The 23294-nt window shown below is 31.3% G+C and overlaps 1 protein-coding gene across 1 annotated transcript in view; it reads right to left on the bottom strand.

The window, feature by feature from the left end:
* The window catches only part of LOC111685486 (dmX-like protein 2), a 90402-nt gene that overhangs the window by 12884 nt on the left and 54224 nt on the right, over window positions 1–23294 (bottom strand). The window contains exons 10-19 of the mRNA XM_046947299.1: window positions 18873–19677; window positions 13298–13522; window positions 10837–10953; window positions 10554–10781; window positions 10221–10485; window positions 3637–3721; window positions 2177–2446; window positions 2043–2112; window positions 1561–1635; window positions 1277–1410 (exon numbers count right to left, since the gene is read on the bottom strand). Coding sequence (XP_046803255.1) covers window positions 1277–1410; window positions 1561–1635; window positions 2043–2112; window positions 2177–2446; window positions 3637–3721; window positions 10221–10485; window positions 10554–10781; window positions 10837–10953; window positions 13298–13522; window positions 18873–19677 — 2274 coding nt within the window. The remainder of the gene's footprint in view (window positions 1–1276; window positions 1411–1560; window positions 1636–2042; window positions 2113–2176; window positions 2447–3636; window positions 3722–10220; window positions 10486–10553; window positions 10782–10836; window positions 10954–13297; window positions 13523–18872; window positions 19678–23294) is intronic.

Genomic DNA, 23294 nt, shown 5'->3' with positions numbered 1-23294 from the left:
TTCGCAAAATTTAATTTGATACTTGTCGTCTATTTAATTAAGATATTACATTATTCCTTTCAACCAAATTGCTTCTGTCGCTAAACTAAGAGTCATGTCTTCAAATTCTGACGACGATGTAGTTACATTTTGTTTTTTCTTACTACATCATGAAATTGTACAGCCAGGGGTAGCACACCGCAGGTGTCATTGGATATTATTCTAAATCTGCTTCCCATTGAGAAACATGTTGAGAGAATAGCGGCTAGGAACTTATTTAGACTATTTGAATCTGCTCTAGTAAGACCAAAGCGGGTAGGCCACTCAAGAATACTGTACGAAGTAGGTCTAACTGGAATTAAGGGAAATACGGAGGGTATTTGTAACTATTTAGTTACTTCCTTGGACTTCGGAGTGACAACTTCAATAGTGATTTCTAGGTTTTCTAGGGTTCAGAGCTTGATCTTAATATCAGGGATAGTTCTGTAAAACTCCCTGTTATTACTATAGACCGAAACAGAAACTAGGTCCTAAAGCTGGCACCTTCTGGGGCATGGATAAAAGTCGCTCTCTTAATTATGCTGCCCCAGTATGGACCTCTTTCCTCAGTGATACCAAATGGCGACGTTTACAAACGGCTCAGAATAATGCACTTCGAATCGCAACCGGTTGTGTCAAGATGGCGAATGTGGATCATTTACATGAGGAGACCAAGTTACTGTCAGTCAGACAACATGTGTTGTTGACTAGACAGTTCCTGTTGGCATGCCATCTGCCAACACCATCAGATTCTGATGGAGGTTCCCCCTTCCAGAGAGACAATTACCCAGGCATTCTAGAACCATCTTGGCACAATTAAGAGCCGGCTGGTGCAGTTTCCTCAACTGCTACCGTGAACGTATCGTTCCAGGCACTTTAAATCGTTACCCAGCCTGTCATCAAAGTCCTCATGATAAGGTGCATTTATTCAATTGTCCTGCTAGGAGAAATTTGCGCCCCATAGACCTATGGTTAAGACCGCCTTACTGGGAGCATTTTCTCCAGCTCCACCTTACACCCACAGACACAAACTCAAACAATTAAGTATCTATTATGCTAATTTCACGAAAGAACAACAACGGTTCGGAGAGATGGCTTACTACCCATTTAATATAGCGGCTCAATCTAAAATTGATTACCAAAATAATTAAGGATAAATGATTCATTTAACCGTGCATTTGGATCAGTTTATATTCAAATTAAACATTTTTTATTATCAAAGAGTTATATACTTATTTTTGTTTAGATTTTAACATACCTGTAATCTATGCTTTAGTGTTCTTTGCCTCATATCAAATACACAAATGTCTCCCTTTTTTCCACAAGATATAAGTAACTGATGTTGAGGTGCAAACCCAAAACAAGACGCTCCCTGATCATGACACGTAAAAGCTGGAAAAATTAAAAAGTTATAAATGTCTTTTATATTTTTTGAAAATCTAGAAACATAATGATGTGGAAAACGAAAACATACAACTTTATGTAAAACCCACTTTTAAAATAATTTTCGATCTAATAATAAGCAGTTTTAAAAGTACTTACCACTAACGCATGATTTCTTTTGTGGCAATAACGTATCCCAAACTATGATGTTTTTGTTTTCTGAACTTTGCCCGGCTATAAATAAAAAAAGAGTAAAGAAATTTAAACTTAAAACATTTACGTTAACTAATTGCTGTAGCTATAATATAAATATAATACATACTTATATAATATTATTTAAATATTGTCGTTTTAATTACAGGATATATTTTAATTGAATTATTTTAGGTAAAGTACAATTTCCGAGAGAAAATTAATTTATTAACTCACAAAAAAAATCATCTTTTAATCATTTAAAAGATAATACAAAAATATTACAATTATCAGAAAAAATATTACAATCCGTTCATTTCTTAATTTGCCGATAGATTCATTTGAGTTAGTGTCTCAAATATGTATATTTAATTAAAATCGCAGAAACTGTTACTGATTTAGTTATCATTTTACAATACTTTAACTAGGCAATATAAAATAAGTAATACCTGTTGCAAGTAAGCTGCAAGAACCCAAAAACACAAAGTCCGACAAAGTTTTATTATGACATTGGTGTGTCTTAAAAAAATATAAAACATTATTATGTATGTATTTAAAACAACTTAAATATTTTATAACTTACAAAGAAAGATCTATTGTTTTGTGATGCAATTCCTGCTTGCCATAAACTTAGATTTCCATCACCATCACCAATTCCAAATTTATTTCCTTGTTCGGAAAATCGACATCTTGTAACTTTAGCGAACGTGCCCGAAGGTCGTGGTGTGCATACAACTTGTTGATGTCCCCACTCCCAAATCTGAACGGAGCCATCTTGACCACCCGTTAAGTAAAGAGGCATCAATGGATGTGCACTCATTCGTTTCACATTATCAATTTTGTGTTTTAATATCTGCAATAAAACATAAAATAAAAGATATATGGGGTCTCCACAAAACTGATTTAAATAACAAACGCGATTGATATAGAATTGTGCTCTTTCATTTGATACTAATAGAACATTTACTAATAACTCCCAAGCAAACCAACCTTTACAAACCGTCTCCTCCCCTTCCCGGCCAAGGGCTGTCTACCCCGCAACAATTACATACCTTTTCATACCGCTTTTAAGCTGCAAACGCTCGATTCTTAATAAACTCACAAGCTTACGCAGTTGTTGGTCGACTGAGGTCATTTGTACCCCACTTGCCCTATTTCAGTTTACGAAAGCAAATCTACGAAACCATATAGGTAAAAATTATTTGCACGACCTTACGGATCTATCTGTGGTTGACATTCGAAAAAGAGAGATTTCTCCATTCGTACATCAAAAAGTAATTCAAAACAATTAATTCGAAGTGCACATATTAATATACTGACCACTTTTCGTATATATGTATAACAAGGAAATTAATGTTATGGACTATGTGTCCCCTGTAATTAAAAAAATATATGGACAGCCGGCTAACATAACCTATTTACTAAAATTCGATATAACTTTTTCAAACTCAATAGCAGAACGGAATTTATCTTCAGAGTCTGTTTTCGTTTATAGTCAAAATTCGTGTTGTGCCATATGTAAGTATCGTTAGCAGAAAAACCAAAAATATGTTCTAAAAAGAGTTATAGACGCTTTAAACTGAAATTAGGCTCTTAAAATTAAAAAAAAAAATATGCAACAACAAAAGTTGCAATATTTTTTTTTGGAAAGACCAAAATATCTTAAAATGCAATGAAATAACTAATATTTTGTAATATTGTACAATATATCATTCTGGTCATCTCATAGTTTGAAGATGTAGTTTAATATGATTTTGTTTTATGTTTAGTTAACCAATAAATAATGTGAATACATGTGTGAAATCCAAATATATTGGTTTTATGTCCCGATTTAGAATTTCATGCTCGAAAATATGCCATAAATATGATACTGAAGTCGATGTCAAAATTCTTAAATTGGCCTGAAATATGCCATGTACTATAAAAACTTGCATTTGCATATTTTGGTTACACCGGCATTAGTATTCAACTCCCATTTTATTTTACTTATATTTATTGACTCAGATCAACGTTTTGAAGACATTCAAACAAAATATTACTTACAATATCTGTACCTCTGCCCGACTGAGACGAATTTGTATGGTAGTTCAAATTTGATTCAGGCGATAGGGATGATCCATATGTCATTCTAAAATAAAAACAATATAAATTAAATTAAATTAATTCAATTTTTATAAACTTTCTTTTTGTTTTAATTTTTTTTTTTTTTAATTTTCAAACATAAGTTATATTTTCTTAAAAAGGTTAGCACTTATAACAAAATGGTACATATTTAGTACAAGTTCATTTGTCAGCTAAAAAATTTATTTTTAGATCGTAGGAATGCTAAAACAAAATTTTTAATTATTCTCTATAAATCAAAATTTGTATTTATTGTCAAGTGGAATGAAAGAAATGTTTGCAAAAATTTTAAAGATTTTATAGTAATTATGTTTTTGGTACGATATCGTCACTATCCTTACAAATTTAATTACTAATGAAATACTAAGAAAAACAACTTTGAATTTGTTTAAGGGCGGGTTTTTAATTTACTCGGACTTTAACCGGTGATTGTGTTTTTCAGTTATGGATTTAAGTTCAGTTAACTTTGTCAGTACAGCCAACTTTTCACTCAATAATATAAACAATGAACATCTGTTTTTTGCAAATAATACTTTTCTAAAATGAAAAGTTTTACAAAAATGTTAAATAAACATTTAAAACAATAAGAAATAAAACAAAACAAATCAGAAAATTGCAATTAACTTAAAATATTAAGTTTTTGTTTTTCCGAATTCATTGTTTTATTGTTTTTGATAATTGTGATTTCTCACTTATAACTTAAGTTTAATTGACCAATAACACTCAGTTAAACTTACTGTTTACTGAAAAACACAAAACATGTATTAAACTAGGTTTAAAGAAAGAATGTAGATTATCTTTATCTGAAAAACCCGCCCTAAGAAGAAATTTTTTAATGATTTTTAAAGCACGTATTCAATTAAATGCTTTATAAATAAATTTCTGTATAATTTGTGAAAGCATGAAAAATTGCTTTAAATTCACTTATGTAACTCTGCTATAGGAATAGTAATATATATTTCACTTTAGGAGTTAAAGGAAACCAGAATTTTATCTTTTTCTTTATGTAAATACACTTTCCGGTAGTAAGTGATCACACAATTTTTTTATTTATGTTTTCCTATTCACTAGTTGGTTATGATAATAAAAAAAGAGAATTTGATAGGAATTTCAAATTTTATTGATAGCCATGTAGCCTTAGTTCTCGCAGCATATAAGAGGTTTGTTTCATATACATATTTTAATTATATATATTTTAAAGAAACTAGGCGGAATCTTGGAATTTAAATCGATTAATGTTATAGGTCGATAACAATTGAACAGCTTTTTTTATTTCAAAAAAATAGGATAATGCCCATACAAGTTTCGAAAAATTGAGCGCTAAAGCTGTCCAATAAAATCTAGTGATTTAAAGCCTTCGCGAAGGGTAGTCATCTTGTCGAGATGTAAAGGTTTAAGTGCAATGAATCTCATGGGTCATGCTGACGGAGACAGATTTGCTTGAGCAGTCTGCCTCCTAGGGGTCACCCTTGTCAGACGCGTCATGAGACGAGCACGAAATCAGGAACTATCCCGCCACCTAACAGCTAATTGTTTCCCATATTGGGTGGTCTGTTAGGAACAATCTGTTGATTTACTTATCCTGGCACTGTGCCAGGTGCAAGCTTGGACGTGGTCCCGGTAAGCGAAATTCCTCGCATACCGAGGTCTATTGCCACCATCCCAACTGAGCCACATGATCCGGCGGAAATTCTGTCATTCCTCCAGAGCGGAAATCCTCAACTAACTACCCACGATTGGAAGGTAGTGAAGGTTTCCGTCCCGATGGGAGCTGTCAGAAAGGCCACTATTGTTCTTAACAAGTAAACGTTGGCGCCATTGCATGAATGCGTAGGTAAAGAGTGACGCCAAACGTAGTGCTGCTGCCTCTAGTACCAAGCTAGAGGCTCCGCCCAAGGCGGATAGTGAAAATACCGACGATCCCGCTGGTTCTGAAGACTGCCAGTCTACCACAGGTATAATGGGTGATCTTCTTTGCAATCTAAAGTTAGCGGAGGATGTAAACAGTACGCAGGATTCCGATTCTGAGGACGTCGACGTCATAGTCGTGTATGATCCTGATCTTGGTGATGGTGAAGGTAACACAGATAATAATAAACTTATTAGAGCCTGTATTCTGGCCAAAAACAACATAAATAAATTCATCTTATCTGATTACAGCGATGAAAATATAGTAGCGGCTGCACTGGAAACTAGAAACGTCACCATCTGGCTCCTTAGCTGCTATATGGCGCATGACCACGGCGACCAACCACCAAATGGCCTGGTCAGAGACCTAATGCGTGACGCGAATAGGCGCCGCGTTCCTGTGTTAATTGTTAAATTAAACTCGGAAAATATTTAGGCGGACTTTTACCGATGATTGTGTTTTTCTGTTTTAGATTTAAGCTCAGTTAACTTTGTTAGTATTGCCAACTTTTCACTCAAAAACATAAACAATGAACAGCTGTTTTTTGCAAACAATACTTTTGTAAAATGAAAAATTTTGGAAAAATTTAAAAAAAAAACATTTAAAACAATAATAAATAAAACAAAACAAATCAGAAAATTGCAATTTACTTAAAATATTAAGTTTTTGTTCTTCCGAAATCATTGTTTTATTGTTTTTGTTAATTGTGTTTTCTCACTTATAACTTAAGTTTAATTGGCCAATTACACTCAGTTAAACTAAGATAATAAGGAGTGAGATCGTAAAATTCTTAACATACATATATGTTTATAAAAAAGAAACCACTAAACTTACAGCTTTATTTTTTTTTATTTGATTCAAAATATTATTACAATTTACAAAAAAAATATTTTTATAGTTTTAATCACTAGTGATGAAATTTTGAACCCTTTTCGGAAACCCTTCCATTAACGTTTTTATAGTGCTTTCTGTCACTTTGCTCGAACATGTAGTCCATCTCCGTTTAAAATCTACCACACTTTTGGACACCTTTTTTGTACTCTTCAATTCTCTTTTAACAAGAGCCCAATATCTCTCCACTGGCCTTAGCTCCGGGCAGTTTGGAGGATTTGCCTCTCTTGGTACAAATACCACATAAGGGCTTGTTTACCATAGTGACAGGATGCCAAGTCAGGCCAAAAATAAGTGGACACATTATGAAGTCTTATGAATGGAAGCAGCCTTTTTTGTAAACATTCCTTGATGTAAATTTCGGTATTTATAGAGCCCGTTGTAACAAATGATTGGCTTCTTTTGCCGCAACTGCATATTGCTTGCCATACCAAGAACTTTCTGGGAAATTTTGTCTGCTTTTGGGTCCTAAACTTTTCTTCAACATTCCCTCGAGCATCAGCAACATAAAACTTTTGACCTGGAAGTTGCGAAAAATCTGCCAGAACATACGTTTCGTCATCCATTATGCAGCAAGAATATTTTTTTATAAAACTTGACTTCAATTTCCGTGCTCTGTTTTTGGCCTCTAAATTTTTAGCAGCGTTCCTGTCAGGAACTTTTTGAGCCTTGTATGTTTTTAAACCTGCATTAGCTTTAACTTTTCGTACCAAATAGTCCGAGCACTGAGCTAACCGAGCTGCTTTCCTACCGGATGTGTTGGGAGCTCTTTTGAAAGTGCGTTCTATTTTTTTGGCTTTAGAAACATCATGTGGACCATTCCTTCTAGCTGAACCAGGTTTTCTATCAACTGACAAGTTCTCCCGGTACTGTTTAATAACATTGGAAACAGTTTGACGGCAGACCTTTGTATGCTTGGCCAACTTTTTGTAAGACCAAGTTGGGTTTAGTTGAAAATATTTAATAATTTCAGTACGCACTTTTTTCTGGTCATTCATTTTAATCAGATTAACAAAAAAATTAATATAATTGACATTACACATAATAACTGGCATGTTTTTCAAAGGTTACTTGATAAAAAAATCAAATAATACTTTGGTTAAAAAATGTAATGAAAAACGTGTGTTAAGAATTTTTCGATCTCACTCCTTAAGTAACTTTACTGATAACTGAAAAACACGAAACATTTATTAAACCAGGTTTAACCAAAGAATAAAGATTATCTTTATCAGAAAAACTCGCCCTTAGCTACAGAAACTCCATTTTTGCACTAAAATTAATTTTTCTTTGACCTTATATTAGCTTATACAATGTATTTTCAGATAATGATGACCAAAACTAAATTTAAACATCCAATGATAGCTTTTTTCTTGAAATAAAATAAATCCAATATAAATCCAGTGATTAAATAAAACCTCTTCTGTTAGAATTTAATATGTCGGTCGTAAATAGAGGTTCAGAATCCACTTTTATTGTGGCAAACAGAAAAGAAGTTCTGGATATTACAGCTATTAGTACAAACTATTAAGAACTGATAAAAAAATGGAATGTCTCTAACGACTACTCCTTCTCTGATCACCGCTACCTGGATTTCGACATAGTGGCCCAGGTTAAAGTTACAAAACCCTTTCTTAATAGAAAGAAAACAAACTGGGAGATGCACAAAGCTCTATGCAATATTCTTCCCTCTGCATCGAATTTTGAGAAAATTTGGTTCGGAATGTAAAACGGAACTCGTTGAGGTTTTTCTGAAGCAATATCGAGAGATCTTTCGAAACCAACCGTCTCCGAAATTTTTTGTCTAAGTCCCCTTCTGTATCTAGCTACATACAGAAAATGGATGAAAGCTGGACTTCAGGTAGTCAGGAGACCTTAGAGCTTCTCCTAAATACTCACTCTTTCCCGGTTGTATCACAGCATGTACTTCAACTAACTCATCTTTAAATTCAATACGTACTGAAACACGAGTACCAATTGAAGATGATATTATCCGATGGGCCATTAAAAGTTTTGATCCTTACTAAGCGCCCGGGCCTGATAGTATTATCCCTGCGGATCTTCAACACAATATAAATCTTGTAGTTCCTTGACTGAGGAACTTATACACAGCCTGTCTTTCTTGGTCATACATTCCTACTCAATGGACCAAGTGTAATGTGATCTTTATTCCCAAGGGAAGTAAAACTTCACACACTAAAGGCAAAGGATTACAGACCAATATGGGTGGCATCATTTATGCTAAAAACATTAGAATAGGTTATCGATATCCACATAAGATCCTTTCTCTATTCCTCTCAACATACATACACAAAGGTACCTCTGGCGAGGTACTAAACTCTGGGACAGCGCTAAATATCTAGGCGTTATCCTTGATAGGATGTTATCTTGGAGTACAAACACACTCTCTAGGGCATCTAAAGCCATTACGGCACTATATGTTTGTAGGAAGGCCATAGGAACATGCAGGGCATAATCCAAGAAATGTTCACTGGCTCTTTGATGCAGTTATCAAACCTATCATGTTATATGGGGTTGTTGTCTGGTGGCAGGCGCCTGAAAAGGCTTCACACAGACAACAACTGGAAAAAGTCATGAGAACTACTGCGCTTCTTATAACTGGCGCTCTCAGAACTACTCCTTTAAAGGCGTTGTTCAATATGCTCAACTGGCTCCAGGCTGACCTTCTAGGAGTTGGCAGTGGTATCTTCACTGAGGAATTTTTTTAAAGAAAATCTCCTAGGGATATCAGAATTTATACCGGTAGTCAAGCTGCTATTAAATCCCTAATTGGTGTGTTTTCCAAATCCAAACTTGTCGATGAATGCCGGACGTCTCTCAATGAGATGGCGAGACATTCGAACATCACCCTAATATGGGTAAAGTGACTCGGGATTTCGTATGAAAATAGCATTGCTGACTCCTTGGCAAGAGCTGGCACTACTTGCAATAAAGAAGCAGATTACTGAATACTGTCTCTGCATTGCTCGCGACAAATGGTCACGTGAGCACACGTGCTCAACAGCTAAAACGCTGCGGCCATAAATGGATCCACTCAGGTCTAAATATATTCCTGGTCTGCAAAGACCGCAGCTATGTAGGCAGATATCAATTATCACTGGCCACAGTAAATTTGGTAACCATGCTAGACGCATTGGTCTTCCTGGTGTCTTCTCTCTTTCTCAAAATCCTACTGCTGTTCTCACTTTCTCTTTACCAATAAAAGCTATATCCATTTGACCCATTGATATTTGGCGGTTTGGTTTCGCCAAAATGTGAATGGAAATGACTGAAATATACGACAAACAATGTAAACACTTTCATTTACTTCGCATTCTTTGCAGAATTTTCCGAGAGCATGCAGGAATTTGAAACATGTCTTCAGATTTTTTTGTAATTCTTTACCCGTTGCTGCTTTTTTGTACATCCTTTCATATTTTAACTATAGCTTTTAATCTTTATAAAGTAATTGCATTCAATTGTTTGTTCATTTCCTAGTTATTCTTGGCATTTAAACGTCATTCTGTCATTCACTATTAAATAAAAAATAAATTAATAAAAACTATTACGTAGTTTTTATTAAATTATTTTAATAAAAACTATGTGTAGGTTTTTGTTGTAATTCACTTTAAATTGTTGTAATTTTGGATTTATATTAGTTTTTTCTACTTATATAATAAAATATTAATATATACTTAGTATTACTTACTGTTCTGAGCTTTGAATCATCAGAAATCCTGTGTTGGAAGCTGTTTCGTTATCTTTTGAGATACCAAGTAAGTCATAATCACATTCATCTTCATACCAATTTGGCGATTCTAACAAAAGCGAAATATCCAATTCCTGTACTTCTCTAGGATTTGCTACTGCAATCATTGTTGAAGCATTATTGTTTAAACAAAAAGCGAGAATGGATTCGTGATCTTTGTGGATTATGCGAATAGGTTCGTTATCTTTTGTTGAGCCATTGGCACCTATAAAGAAGTTTAGAATATATGTATGTAATTTCTTAAAATGTGTAAAAAACATAAACAGATATTACCATTATCTGTATAATCATGCATTTGAACATCGTGTTTTGGTTCCATTTTTTTGCCAAAAATTGCTTTAATGAATACATCTTGTGCTTCATCTTGACGAACTAGATAATTCCAAAGACGACGTACAGGACCAGCCGAGGAACTCATCACAAATGGTGTGTTATCTTTGTTTAACAGTGATCTATATTTATGAATAGAAATTCCAGGAACTCCGCTATTCAATTGACAACCTTTTACAAAAGATTTGGATGTTAATACTTATTATATTAAATTTTATTTATTTACCTGGAATATAATCGTCATTAGGTGGACCCTTAGAAGTTAGTATTTTTTGTGCCATATCTTGCCAGCGATTTAATGTTCTCAGAACTTCATGTGATAAAGGACTTAATACTGGTAAATCTATAAAATAATTCCATGTAAATTAATTTATTTATTTTGCGTAAAGGGTGATATAAATATTTATTTAAAATATAATTATCAGAGATGGGGGTAGCGCACTAATTTTTAACTATCACTAATAATTAGTGGTAGTTCAAAATTATTCACTACTTTTATTTAAGTTTAGTGATGAATTGAAAAATATAAGCCTCACTCAATAATAGTGATAGTGATATTTAAAATTATTAACAAAAAATATTTTAAAAATAGTTAAAATATTTGATTTTACAGCCTAGCCTCGTTAACGCCATCTCCGGTTATCGCTTAACCGAAAGTTATTCTGTCGATTAAAATATTTTTTGTATGAAAACTGTCAATTTAACCTTAAGGTAAAGAATAACTAGACATTGTGATATTGGGGGATAGTGAAATAAATTTTTGTTTTCAACAGAGAAATGTTTCAGTCAATTGACAGTTTAAGTTAATAAATTATTATATTTAAGGAAAAGCGTCGTAAAAAGGTATTTAAATACAAAAATTACACAATACAATAAAAAGAGAAATAAACAATACATAATACAGAAAAAAATTAGCCATTATTGGCTTAAAGTAAAACAAGTTTTTCGAAATTGGAATCACTTAATTTATTTCTCCGAGGAGATTCCACTATTCTGCTAAAAGAAAATAAATGTTCTACTGCGGCAAAAGAAGGCTAAGGCATGTTAAATTTTAAAAACATTTGCCTTATTTGTAGATATTTGTTTAGGTTAAAATATCGGGTTCCGAGTTTAAAAGGAAAGCACTATTCTTTTTGAACAAAGGTTAAAGGCCCTTATATTAAAAATATTAATAAACCAATTATTTTAATAATGTTACATTTAAAATGTAACATGTAACATTTTTCAAATATTATTGCATCTGAAGAAATAAAAAATTATAATATTTATGATAAATTACTCAGTAACAAAATATTGTTACTACAGTGTAATAGCTTGATTACTCGTTAGGATATTTAGCATATAACTGGAGCACCTAAAGTGCAATATGAAACAATGTCATATTTTCAATATTAATCTCATTATTATTTTCATTATTATCATCGTCATCCGAATTGATATCTTCCCGAATCGCTTTCTATATTAAACCATTATAAATCATGCAAGACATTAAATACATATGCCGATTTTTACCTGTCACGTCGAACTCCCTATAAGACTTGGAGAAGTCCTATGAACAAGTTTTGGAATTCAGGTGATTCAACCAAACTTATTATTAAAACTTTTTGCACTCTAAAGTAAGAACATGTACCATTTATTTTACGAGTTTTCTCCAACAAGTAAATTACGTGTCAAACCAGAATGGTCGAAATAAAACTTAAATATAATTCAAGTATTTTATATCAAACAATGTTAAGCAATTTGACAGTTTATTAGGTTATTAGGTTATTTAATTGACTGTGGGATGAATCTTTTTCGTATTACAGGAATATTTTATTGATGGACCGAATGTATTTAATTTAGCAGCGAATTAATCTAAATGCTGATTCGAAAGCACTTTCCCTCAGTTAGTAGATAGCAAGCTTTCAGCTATATCTGTGTGATTTCCCATAAAATTAAAAGGAACTTATTTTTTGGCTGGAATTTATTTTTTATATTTTTGCCAGTATTATTTTTTGTCCGTTTTAAGAAGGTTTTTAACTTTAACGTTCGTAAACGAGAATTTGCCGACATGGACTCTTTAGATATAAAAACAGAATAGTTTTTTTTTTTGAAGTTTATATAAATTATCAGAACAAATTTAGGTATAAATTTTATAAGTAGCGATATATATACCTATTTAAAAATTAAGTATCGATAACAATGCTCCCAAGTTTTAAAAATATATACACCCTGTTATGATTTGTGAATTTGGTAAGAAAAATTAAATTGCCAGATACAACATTTCAAACTAAATTGGACATTTTTTTCAAATTTGTTTGATTTCTTTTGCCGTGGAAACATTTTTTAATTAAGTTTGTGTTCAAACTAAGCAAAACTTAAAATGATGGCAAATATTAGGAGTCATACTATTTTATTTGAATTGGTTATAGTTATAAATATAAATTTCGAAAAAACGGAACTATTGTCTATAAAATTATTTTTTTTTAACTAATTATTTTTTTAAATGGATTCTGGTTATTAATTAACTTTAAATGGTAAATATTACTTTTAGATAATACAAGACGTATATTAATTTGCAAAATCGATTTGTAATCTTATTGATCCAATAAAAATTAAATTTATAGAATTCTCATTTCTCAAAAATCTTAAAATTATCACACTTGTGCAAACCAATAAAAGATCAACTTTAAAATAGAATATTTTACCTTGCAATTCTATCCCAGAAATATTTGTAAAATCTTGAACATGCTTTACAAACATTTTGATGAAAGCCAATCTTAAAATGCACCATGAATAAGACATTGGTTCCAAATGTTCTTTATTATCCTTACTGCTTTTCATACCAGACTTAGCATTTGTACTTAAGCCATCATCTTCATCTTCTTCTTCATCTGATTCATATGGATCATCGGTATCATATTCATCGCAATCTAAAAATAAATACATATGTTAAAACATAGGGTAATTGGGAATGAGGGAATCTCATTGTTATACCCTACACCACTTTAGTGGGGAGGGTATATTGGGTTTGTGTTGATGTTTATAACATACAAAAATATTCGTCCTATACCCACCTAAAGTATACCAATCGGCTTAGAATTATTTTCTGAGTCGATTAAGCTATGTCCGTCCGTCTGGCTGGCTGTCCATGTAAACCTTGTGCGCAAGGTATAGGCCGCAATTTTCAAGATAATTGGATGAAATTTGGCACACACGCTGTTCTTCACCCAAGGACGAAGCTTATTGAAAATGGTTAAAATCGGTCCATTATTTCGACTAGCCCCCATACAACCGTACCCCCAAATAGGGTCTTTTGTCTTATAATTAATTTAAATTTGTTTACATAAAAACGTAAACAAAAGTTAGTTTTAGATAACTTTAAATGACACTACCGATTTTTGTAATGATCGGGTTTCACTTGACCCTATCCCCCATACAAACTCCCCTTCAAAAAATGACTTAAAGGTCAAAATTCACTTACAAACACTAGTAACACTTTTAAATTCTACATAAATAATATTGAAGAAGACTTAACTCCCCCTACCAACATTTTTAAGGATAGGGCCATATTTTGCCCTACTCCCCTTTGGGACCCCTTAAAAAATCTCTTTTTTTGCAAAAAAAAAAGTAAAAATATTATTTTTTTTAAATAATCCCTATTTTTAACATACATACTGACTGGTGTAGGGTATCATATGGTTGGCTAAGCCCGACTATACATTCATACTTGTTTTTTACTTATTATTTGTTTTTAACTTTTTTTTTGTAAAAAGAAGTGACTTATATATGTACAGTGGCGAGCACAAAAAACTGTATGAAGGGACTTTGTATGGGGTTAGGGTCGAATGTGCTCCGATCATTATGGAAATGACAATATTATTTAGGCTTATATATAATTTAGTTGTACCGATTTTTGTAGAGATACTAGCGTCTTTAAAAAATATTTGCCTCAAACCCTATTCTAGATATTCGGTTGTATGGGAGTTAGGTACAATAATGGACCGATTTCAACAATTCTCAATATACTTCATTCTTCGACAGAATAGTGACATGTATGGCTGGTTTATTTGTTGGTACTGGTTCACTGTACCAAATGGAAAAAGTGTGCGTTTTTTTATTCTGAACTAACCCAAATTTTTCCAAAACCAATTTCCACAAACCAAATTTTTCCTTAATACATTCCTAATAATTTAAATGAAAAGGCTTAACAAAGAGCTATTTTCTTGGAAAATAGTTCAGAAAAGAATCTCACATTAGTAGAGTCAACCAAAAGGTAAATATTATAAGCATTGGTCTTATATAAGCATTATATGGCTAGGCCATATAGTAAGAAATTTATGTCATCGGAGTCAAATAAATGTTGTAAAATCACGGAGCTTGTTTTTCTTGTTTTGGCTCTACTAATAAGTTATTCCTTAGTTAAAAGCTTTCCAATCAAATTATACGTAATTAAATCTTCCGCGAGCAATGTGAACTCCAGTAGAGTCATCCAAAGGATAATTCCCTTAACTGACAATATCCACTGACATCTTTTGTGAGCCGACTTTGAGCAATTTAAGAGTGCTAGTTTTCATAAATTACCATAATCTTATTAATTTTTACGATCTTTCGAGTGAAATTGTGATTCAGAGCGATTTACGTCAAAATTTTCAATCAATTCAATTGCCCAAGAATCTTCATTTAAAATGTTTCTCAATTTTAAATAAACCCTTTCTGTTAGACCAACATTGACATTTGAAAATAATATTAATAAAAACAATAGAAATTATTTTTTTTTTCTAAAAATGTTTAAATAATTTTGTGACAAAAACACACCATTAAGCAATGCTTATTGCAGCAGCGCGCGCTATTGTGCCAAAAGAATTGTGCTAATTAAATTATTGCTCGAAATAAAAAATTATCCCAAATGCAGTCTTAAAGTTTGTAACACCTGCGTCGATTTAATATGAAATTTGTCGATAAGTTAGGGCACTCAAAAAATTGTATATTTTACTATATATTGTTATATTAAGCGGTACATTCATCAATTAGGCAAAAATCAATCTTTTGAATATTTGCATTAAAAACTATCATATAACTTATTGCAACTTACTCTTGGTAGGGTATGATGTATTCGGATACATTTTGTACTTTCATATTTTTGTTATTTTATGTAAACTATAAAATAAAACAAGTAAGAAGTTATAGTCGGGCGAGGCCGACCATATAATACCCTACACGTGTATACGAATAAAATGTAATTTAGTTTCCATAATAAAGCATTTGAATTGCACCTTGCCTCAGATATACATAAGCCATTTATTGTTTAATAAAACTGTGAATATTTATGTAAAATTTTGATGTGGGCTTTTTATAGGGCTAGGGTCAAATGAGGCTCCATTTTTATAAAATTCATAAGGGTCATCAAGGCTAGTATAGAACTTGGTTTTGCAGCTTTTTGTCGAGATACGAGTATATTAAACGTTATTATGAACTAAAAAGCCCTGTTTTGCGGGTTCAGTTGTATGGGACCTAGGTGAAATAATTGACCATTGTAAACTATTTTTAATAGGCTTCGTCTACGTACAATAGAAGATCATGTGGCAAATTTTATTGAATTATCTCCAAAATTGTGACGTGTAGTTTGATTACAGATGTATGGGGACCAGGTGTAATAATTGACCGATCTTAACCATTTTCAATAGGGTTCGACCCTGGGGCAATAGAATATCATGTACCATTGAATTATTTATTTATTTATTTATTTATTTATTTATTTATTTATTTATTTATTAATTATCTTCAAAATTGCGACCTGGAGTTTTATTACAAGGTTTACATGGACGGACGGACAGACATAACTAAATCGACTCAAAAAATGATTCTGAGCCAATTGGTATTGGTGGGTATAGGACCAATAATTTTATGCGTTACAAACATCAGCACAAACCCAATATACCCTCCCCACTAAAGTGATGTAGGGTATAAATACTCATACAAGTGTATTAAATACACACAGAACTTGTACATGTGAGAGAGTAATATTTCTTGTACTCAGTAACACTTCCATTTATTTTTCTATGTTCTAAGTTATGAGAATAAACAGCAAAAAAAGAGATGGATTGATTACCGACATTTCGAAACAGACAAAAATCCAAGATAAAATGACACAGCGTTGCAATTTTTATGCTCGCTACTGTACATACAGTGTCTCTCATAAATATTCGAATTTAGGTATAATATAAAAAGAAACTAAATTTAATAACATATTTTGTATGCAAAATTAATAAATTAATTTATTAAATTCTCTAGACAGTCCTTAGCTTTGATATCACGCTTTTTGAAACATTAAAAATTCACATTTACATAAATTAATTTAGCTTTATTTAAAAAAGTCCATAAAATTACCTCCCAAAAGTATACGAATTTTTTCTGTATTTCATATTTGACTATATTATACGAAACATAAAAATTAGAATCGAACGTTTTTTTTTGATAAAAATTGTTTTAAGGAGTAACTATCAACTGAATGGATATATTTTTGGACTATTTGGTCCACAATTTTGGAGCATTTGTACCATATTTTCATATATCATTAAAATTACGATTTTTGACCATATTTGTCATTTTTTGTTCTCTTTTTCCAGAGATAAAACCAAATTTTAATATTGGGATTTAATAGATTCCTTCAGGTATCTAAAAATAATAATCTTTGTTATAAGGATTTGTTTTTGAACATTCCATGATATATTTTTGGTATCGATCCACTAGGATCGATATTTTTCGACAAAGTTGTCTAGTATATATAATTGGATATTAGCATTAATATATTTTAAACTTTCAAGACATCGTAGCGGTGTACAACTCCAAAACATGTCTTAACAAAACGTCATCCTATACAGTAGATTTTAGCTTTTACTACTCATAACATTCACGATTATGTTGCCCATTACAACAACACTGTATGTAAAAAATTTTGGGCTTATTTTGATCATAGTAGATAATATTTAAACAGATATCAATATTTTTGAGTTAGACCATAATGATATGGTGACATTCAGCCTAGAGGTCATTGGTTATAAAAAGAATGATTCCACTATATTGAATGGCGTTTCTTCGAGGCATGCTTTGGAGTTATAAACTTCCCCAATATATTGAAAACTTAAAACGTATAACAGCTTAGATCTAAAACAATATATAGAAGACAAGTTTCCCCGAAAAATTTTGACCCTAGTATTATAAAAATGGACTTGAGTTCCAGTAAATTGAATTAGCGATAGAAGAATTATTCCAATAATATATGTTGGAACGTTTAAATACAGATTATTGTAATAAAAATATTATTTTTAGATGCCCCAAGGGGTATATTAAATCCCAATAAAAAATTTTGGTTTTATCTCTGGGAAAAAGGAGAAAGAAATACAAATATTGCCAAAAACCGCCATTTTAATGATATTACATAAAAAGACGGTACAAATACCCCAAAATTGTGGACCAAATGATCCAAAATTATATTGATTCGATTGATAGTTACCCCTTAAAACAAATTTTAGCAAAAAAAAATTCGATTCTAAGTTTTGTGTTTCGTATAATATAGTCAAATATGAAATACAGAAAAAATTCGTATACTTTTGTGAGGTAATTTTATTGACTTTTTTAAATAAAGCTAAATTAATTTAAGTAAATGTGAATTTTTAAAGTTTTAAACAGCGTAATATCAAAGCTAAGGACTGTCTAGTGAATTTAACAAATTTATTTATTAATTTTGCATACAAAATATGTCATTAAATTTGGTTTCTTTTCATATTATATCTAAATTCGAATACTTATGAGAGACACTGTACATACATATATAGATATATAAAAGTTGGAAATGGCGGACGTCAATTTTATAATTATGTTTCGACAAATGTGCAACAAATACTTAAAGTAATTTTAAAAGAGTTTTAAAATTTTTCATTTCTGCGACAATGCAAACTTCGAATTGCAAGATCTTCTTATTTTGACCTAACTTTCGAAAACAAAGTATGCCAAAGTATGTTTTAGACAGACATACAGTTAAATATACAAAAAGTAGAACAAATTTTAGGTAAAATTAAAGCCATTTTAAGCAGACATCAGATAACGACATTTTAAAATTAGTCTTATTAAAACGACTTCAGGTTTTGCTAAAATCTGCATTTGAATTGTTGCCCAAAATAAAGCTTAAAACTGACTTTATTTTGACTTTTTTATTTTGTTAAGTGAAGACATATAATCAACCATTAAATTGTGTTTATTAATTTATATAATAATAAATACCTGCATTTTTCGGTTTTGTCAAAAAGTATGATAACATCGACATTTCGGGCGAAACAAACTGTTCGCGATAAGTTGGTTTATCTTCCTTCATATTGGTAGATGAGTTGTTGCTACCAAAGTTTCCCAAAATCTTCATGTTTAATTTAACCCGTTGTTTTGTTATAGAAGTAACAGTATTCCACATGCTACTTTCTTCATTCTGTTCTTCTGTTGAGCAATTATTCGAAGCTGCATGGTTTTCACACGTAGCTTTTCTTAACAATTTCTTCATTCCTCCCCCAAATATAGTGGACCATGTATCTGCAGAGAAATTATGAGCCACAAGGCGGTATAAGATGCGACTATCACATGTAACTAAAGCATACGTAGCTAGCGACACATATGTTGCAATAAAACTTTCCAGCAGAAGAACATTTAATTTTGGTATATCTTCATCTTTTTCGCTAGCTAGAAGTGCTCTTAAATTTGCAACACCAGGCCATTTTGAAGGTGTAGTACATACTACAGTTGGTTCATCCGTTGAATACATCCTTTTCCTATTGTATATATTTGTGTTGCCTATTAAATGTGAACATTCAAATGAAGAATTGAGTTTAGCGATATTTTCTATGCCTGGACTCTGAAATCCATTTTGGGTGGAATTGTTAACAACAAAGCTTTCAGAATCACACAGAGACTGATATATGCAAGAAGATAGTGCAACCGCAAGATCTCGGATTATAAATATTTCACAAAATGCATTTATATCAGAATTAGCAAATGGTGAAAATTTGATGACACTATGTAGCATATCGATAGTTTGAGACTAAAAATATTCAAAATATAATAGTTTATTAAAATCAAATATACATACCTATACATATAATATTTATTAGTCTTTTATAAATCTATTATAAATTATATTCTAACTTAACTTAAAGAGGACAAAATTCCTATTCGTAGCGAAATTGAAAATAAGCAGAATCTATGGTAAACCGAACACCCCCTTGTATGAATAAACAAATATTAGTTCTTCTGCATGTAGGAAAGTTGTTCTTTAGGTTGTAAAAATAAATTATCATACGCACTAGACTTTTCAACCAAAATTCGTGTGTTTTCTTTTGAATTTAACCAAAAACGTTACTTTAGTGCATTTTTTTATGTTTTACGCTCTAGTTTTTCATATTTGTGTATTTAAGAAAACAAATGTTTTTTTTAAAATTTAATCTTATTTTTTAATATTTTAGTTTTATGTCTTTAACATTTTTCATTTTCGTTTGTAAAACATGGACAGCAAAAAATACAGTAGTTTCATAAAACTGATTACTTTGGATTTCATATGACCAATCATTTAAATAAACTATTAATGTGAAAATATTATGACAACATAGATTAACAGCTTTGGATATAAATGAAAGAAATATGTCAAACTTTGTCGTTTGAAATTTGTTTTTTTGGGGACGTAAAACGGAATTCTATTAAAGTAGTTCTTTAAACTATGCAATGAATCAATTATCAAAATCTTGTAGCATGAAATATGAAATTAAATATTAAATAATTGATAATTAAATTAAAACTCTGTTTTAGAGTATATTTTCGGTTTCCTTGTTATTAACTTTGGTAAGAATGAAATGTCAAATAATAATGTTTGTGGATATTTAATTTTTAAATATCTTTTATGCTACTATTCTGGCTGGGACCATAGTGATATCCTACACCACTATACTGAGAAGGGTATTATGCGTTTGAGGTTATGTTTGTAACACCCAAAAATATTGGACCCACCTTAAAGTATACAAATCGGCTCAGAATCACTTTCGGAGTCGATTTAGCTATGTCCGTCTGTCCGTCCGACTGTCTCTGTGTCCTTGTTCGCACGCTACAGGTCGCAATTTTCAAGATAATTTGATGTGATTTGGTACATACTCTTTGTATGGTTCAAGGACGAACGCTATTGAAAATGGTTGAAATCAGTCCATTATTTCTCCTAGCCCCCATACAACCATAAACCCCCGAATCGGTCCTTTAGGCTCATAATTACGTTAAATATTTATAATGTCAACAAAAATCAGCAAAAATTAGTTTTATAAAACAATAAATGACAATACAAAACAAACGTAAATTCATCTACCAAAAATTTATAAGTATAGGCTTATATTTACCCCTCATGGGGGAGAACCCTCTGTCCACAATTTTAACGCAATGACCGGTGTAGGGTATCAAATGGTTGGTAATGTCCGGCTATATATTCATACTATAAATTGATACTTGTTATTAAAACTCTGTAATATTTACTATTATTAATAATTTGTTTTTATTTATATTAATATTATTAGCCAAATGTGGCTTTAAAATAAATGAAATAATTCTTGGTCGGAATTATATACACAAGACTTCCAGTCTATAAAATGCAAAATTGTAAAACTCTGGGTCTTCATTTATAAACGTACAACATATGTTACTAAAGTAATCGGTTTTGGAAGTTTACAAAATTTAACAAGTAAGAGTATTATGCCGAATCTTCTATACCCACCGTCAAATTTTATGCCGTAAAATTAAAGTAAATTTTGGAAGGTGTTCTCATTTACTTAATATATCGAGGGACTATATTCAATAGTCTCTATCTAAAATAACACAAGTTTTTAGGAGAGCAAAAAACTGTTTAATTCGCTAGTTCGTGAAGATTTTTGAGTTTTTTCTTCTACAATATACTATATTCGAAATAGTTATACAAAAATTCGATATACTGAATTTCAGATAGAATCAATAATCCGATTTTCAAAACATTTTGTAGAAAGATTTTGGTTTGTTATAAGTTATGTCGAATATCTTCGCTGTACTCCTTATGCAATTAGAGTTTAAGTAATGGAGGGTAAGCTCAATTATGGACCAATCCTCATAAAATTTATAGCTGTACTTGTATTTTAATACAATCATGAGCGTTAAAGTCTTTTTTAGAGGACCTTATATGAGGTGTAGGGTAAACAATGGACCGACCCTCGTAGAATTTGGCAGAGAGATTTTGTCTTGTAAGAAACTTATTTATGTCGAATTTCATTGCTATACTCCTATTTTTATGGAAGTGCTGAGTGTTAAAAGAAATTTTCTGAAGGGGACCTTATCTATCCCCCATGATAGAGTCAATTATAAACCGATTATTATAAAATTTGTTAAAAAGAATTAAGTTCCTAAAACAAATGTTCATGTAGAATCTTAAAGTTATTTTCTAAAGGGAACCATATGTACACTCCCCCTCACTTAAATATGTTTACTGTTTTGTTTACATTAAAATACATTTTTGTTTTAAATAATGGACTATTTGGTTAAATGTAAATTTTAATTAATAGTTTGATATCTTATGTATCACTAGATATAAACACACTTAATAACTGATTATTAATATTTTTTTACTAAAACAATACGTTTGTTAAATTTTTTTTGATCATTTGAGTAGGTTCATCATCTTTAATTTATACAACCAGAATACGCATTTTTCCATAGTTCCTTCAATTTAGTCTTTTTTATGTCATACTGACTGCCCTACATACACACTTTACGAAAAAGAATATCCGAAACATTTTCAATAATAATTAGGTGAGAAGATTATGAGGGCCACATTATATTTTTGAATTACTAACTGCAAGGGTTCAAAGATATCGGAAAATGTGAAAAAGCTATTTCTAGTATGGCATTACAATTCTAGATGAAAGGAATTGAAGCTTACTTGGAGTGGCATTAATTAATTTTTTAATATTTTAAAAGCCTTGGCCCTTTTTACAATACGTTTTACTGCGGCTAGACTTGCTGTAACACCCATTTTTAATTTAATTATTGCTGAAGAATCACTTGATTTGGAGGCAGATTTTATAAAATCTCTTCTATCTGCTTTTGTTATGACTTCATATGTTTTCTTAATATTCAGACTGTTTTCTTAAATATTTGCGAATAACATTCTGAATTTGGCCAATTTTTCCCCAAAAGGCCCAAATTTTGCCTTTCTATTCTTTAGTCAATAGTAAACTGATTTTATTCTGAATGCACCTTATCAAGTGAGGCAAAAAATATAGATAAAAAACGTAATATGTTGGAAAAAATTATTAAAAATCAGGTATTGCTCCAAATTTTGTCTATGATATTATTATAAACAAGTAAGAGTTCTATATTCGGCTGTGCCGAATCTAATATACCCTTTACCATGATGTGTTAAAAAACAGTCATTACGAATTTTATTACAAAAAATAAAAAAATACCAATTGTAGCCCATTTTATACGATCTAAATTAATCCGGGCTCTACATGCTTAACTTCATATTTCTAGGTTCAATATTATAGAAAATTCAAAAAGTACCTTTTGTAGAACGAAAAAGTACTAAAAAGTCCCTTTTTTTAGGTTCCTACCTAGTCAAGGTCCTACATTCTAAATTTCATGTTTCTAGGTTCAATA

Source organism: Lucilia cuprina, chromosome 3 (genome assembly GCF_022045245.1).
Source record: "Lucilia cuprina isolate Lc7/37 chromosome 3, ASM2204524v1, whole genome shotgun sequence".
In the NCBI taxonomy this organism is placed as follows: Eukaryota; Metazoa; Arthropoda; class Insecta; order Diptera; family Calliphoridae; genus Lucilia; species Lucilia cuprina.
The sequence above is the reverse complement of the archived record's forward strand: the minus strand, read 5'-3'. Positions and strand labels throughout refer to the sequence as shown.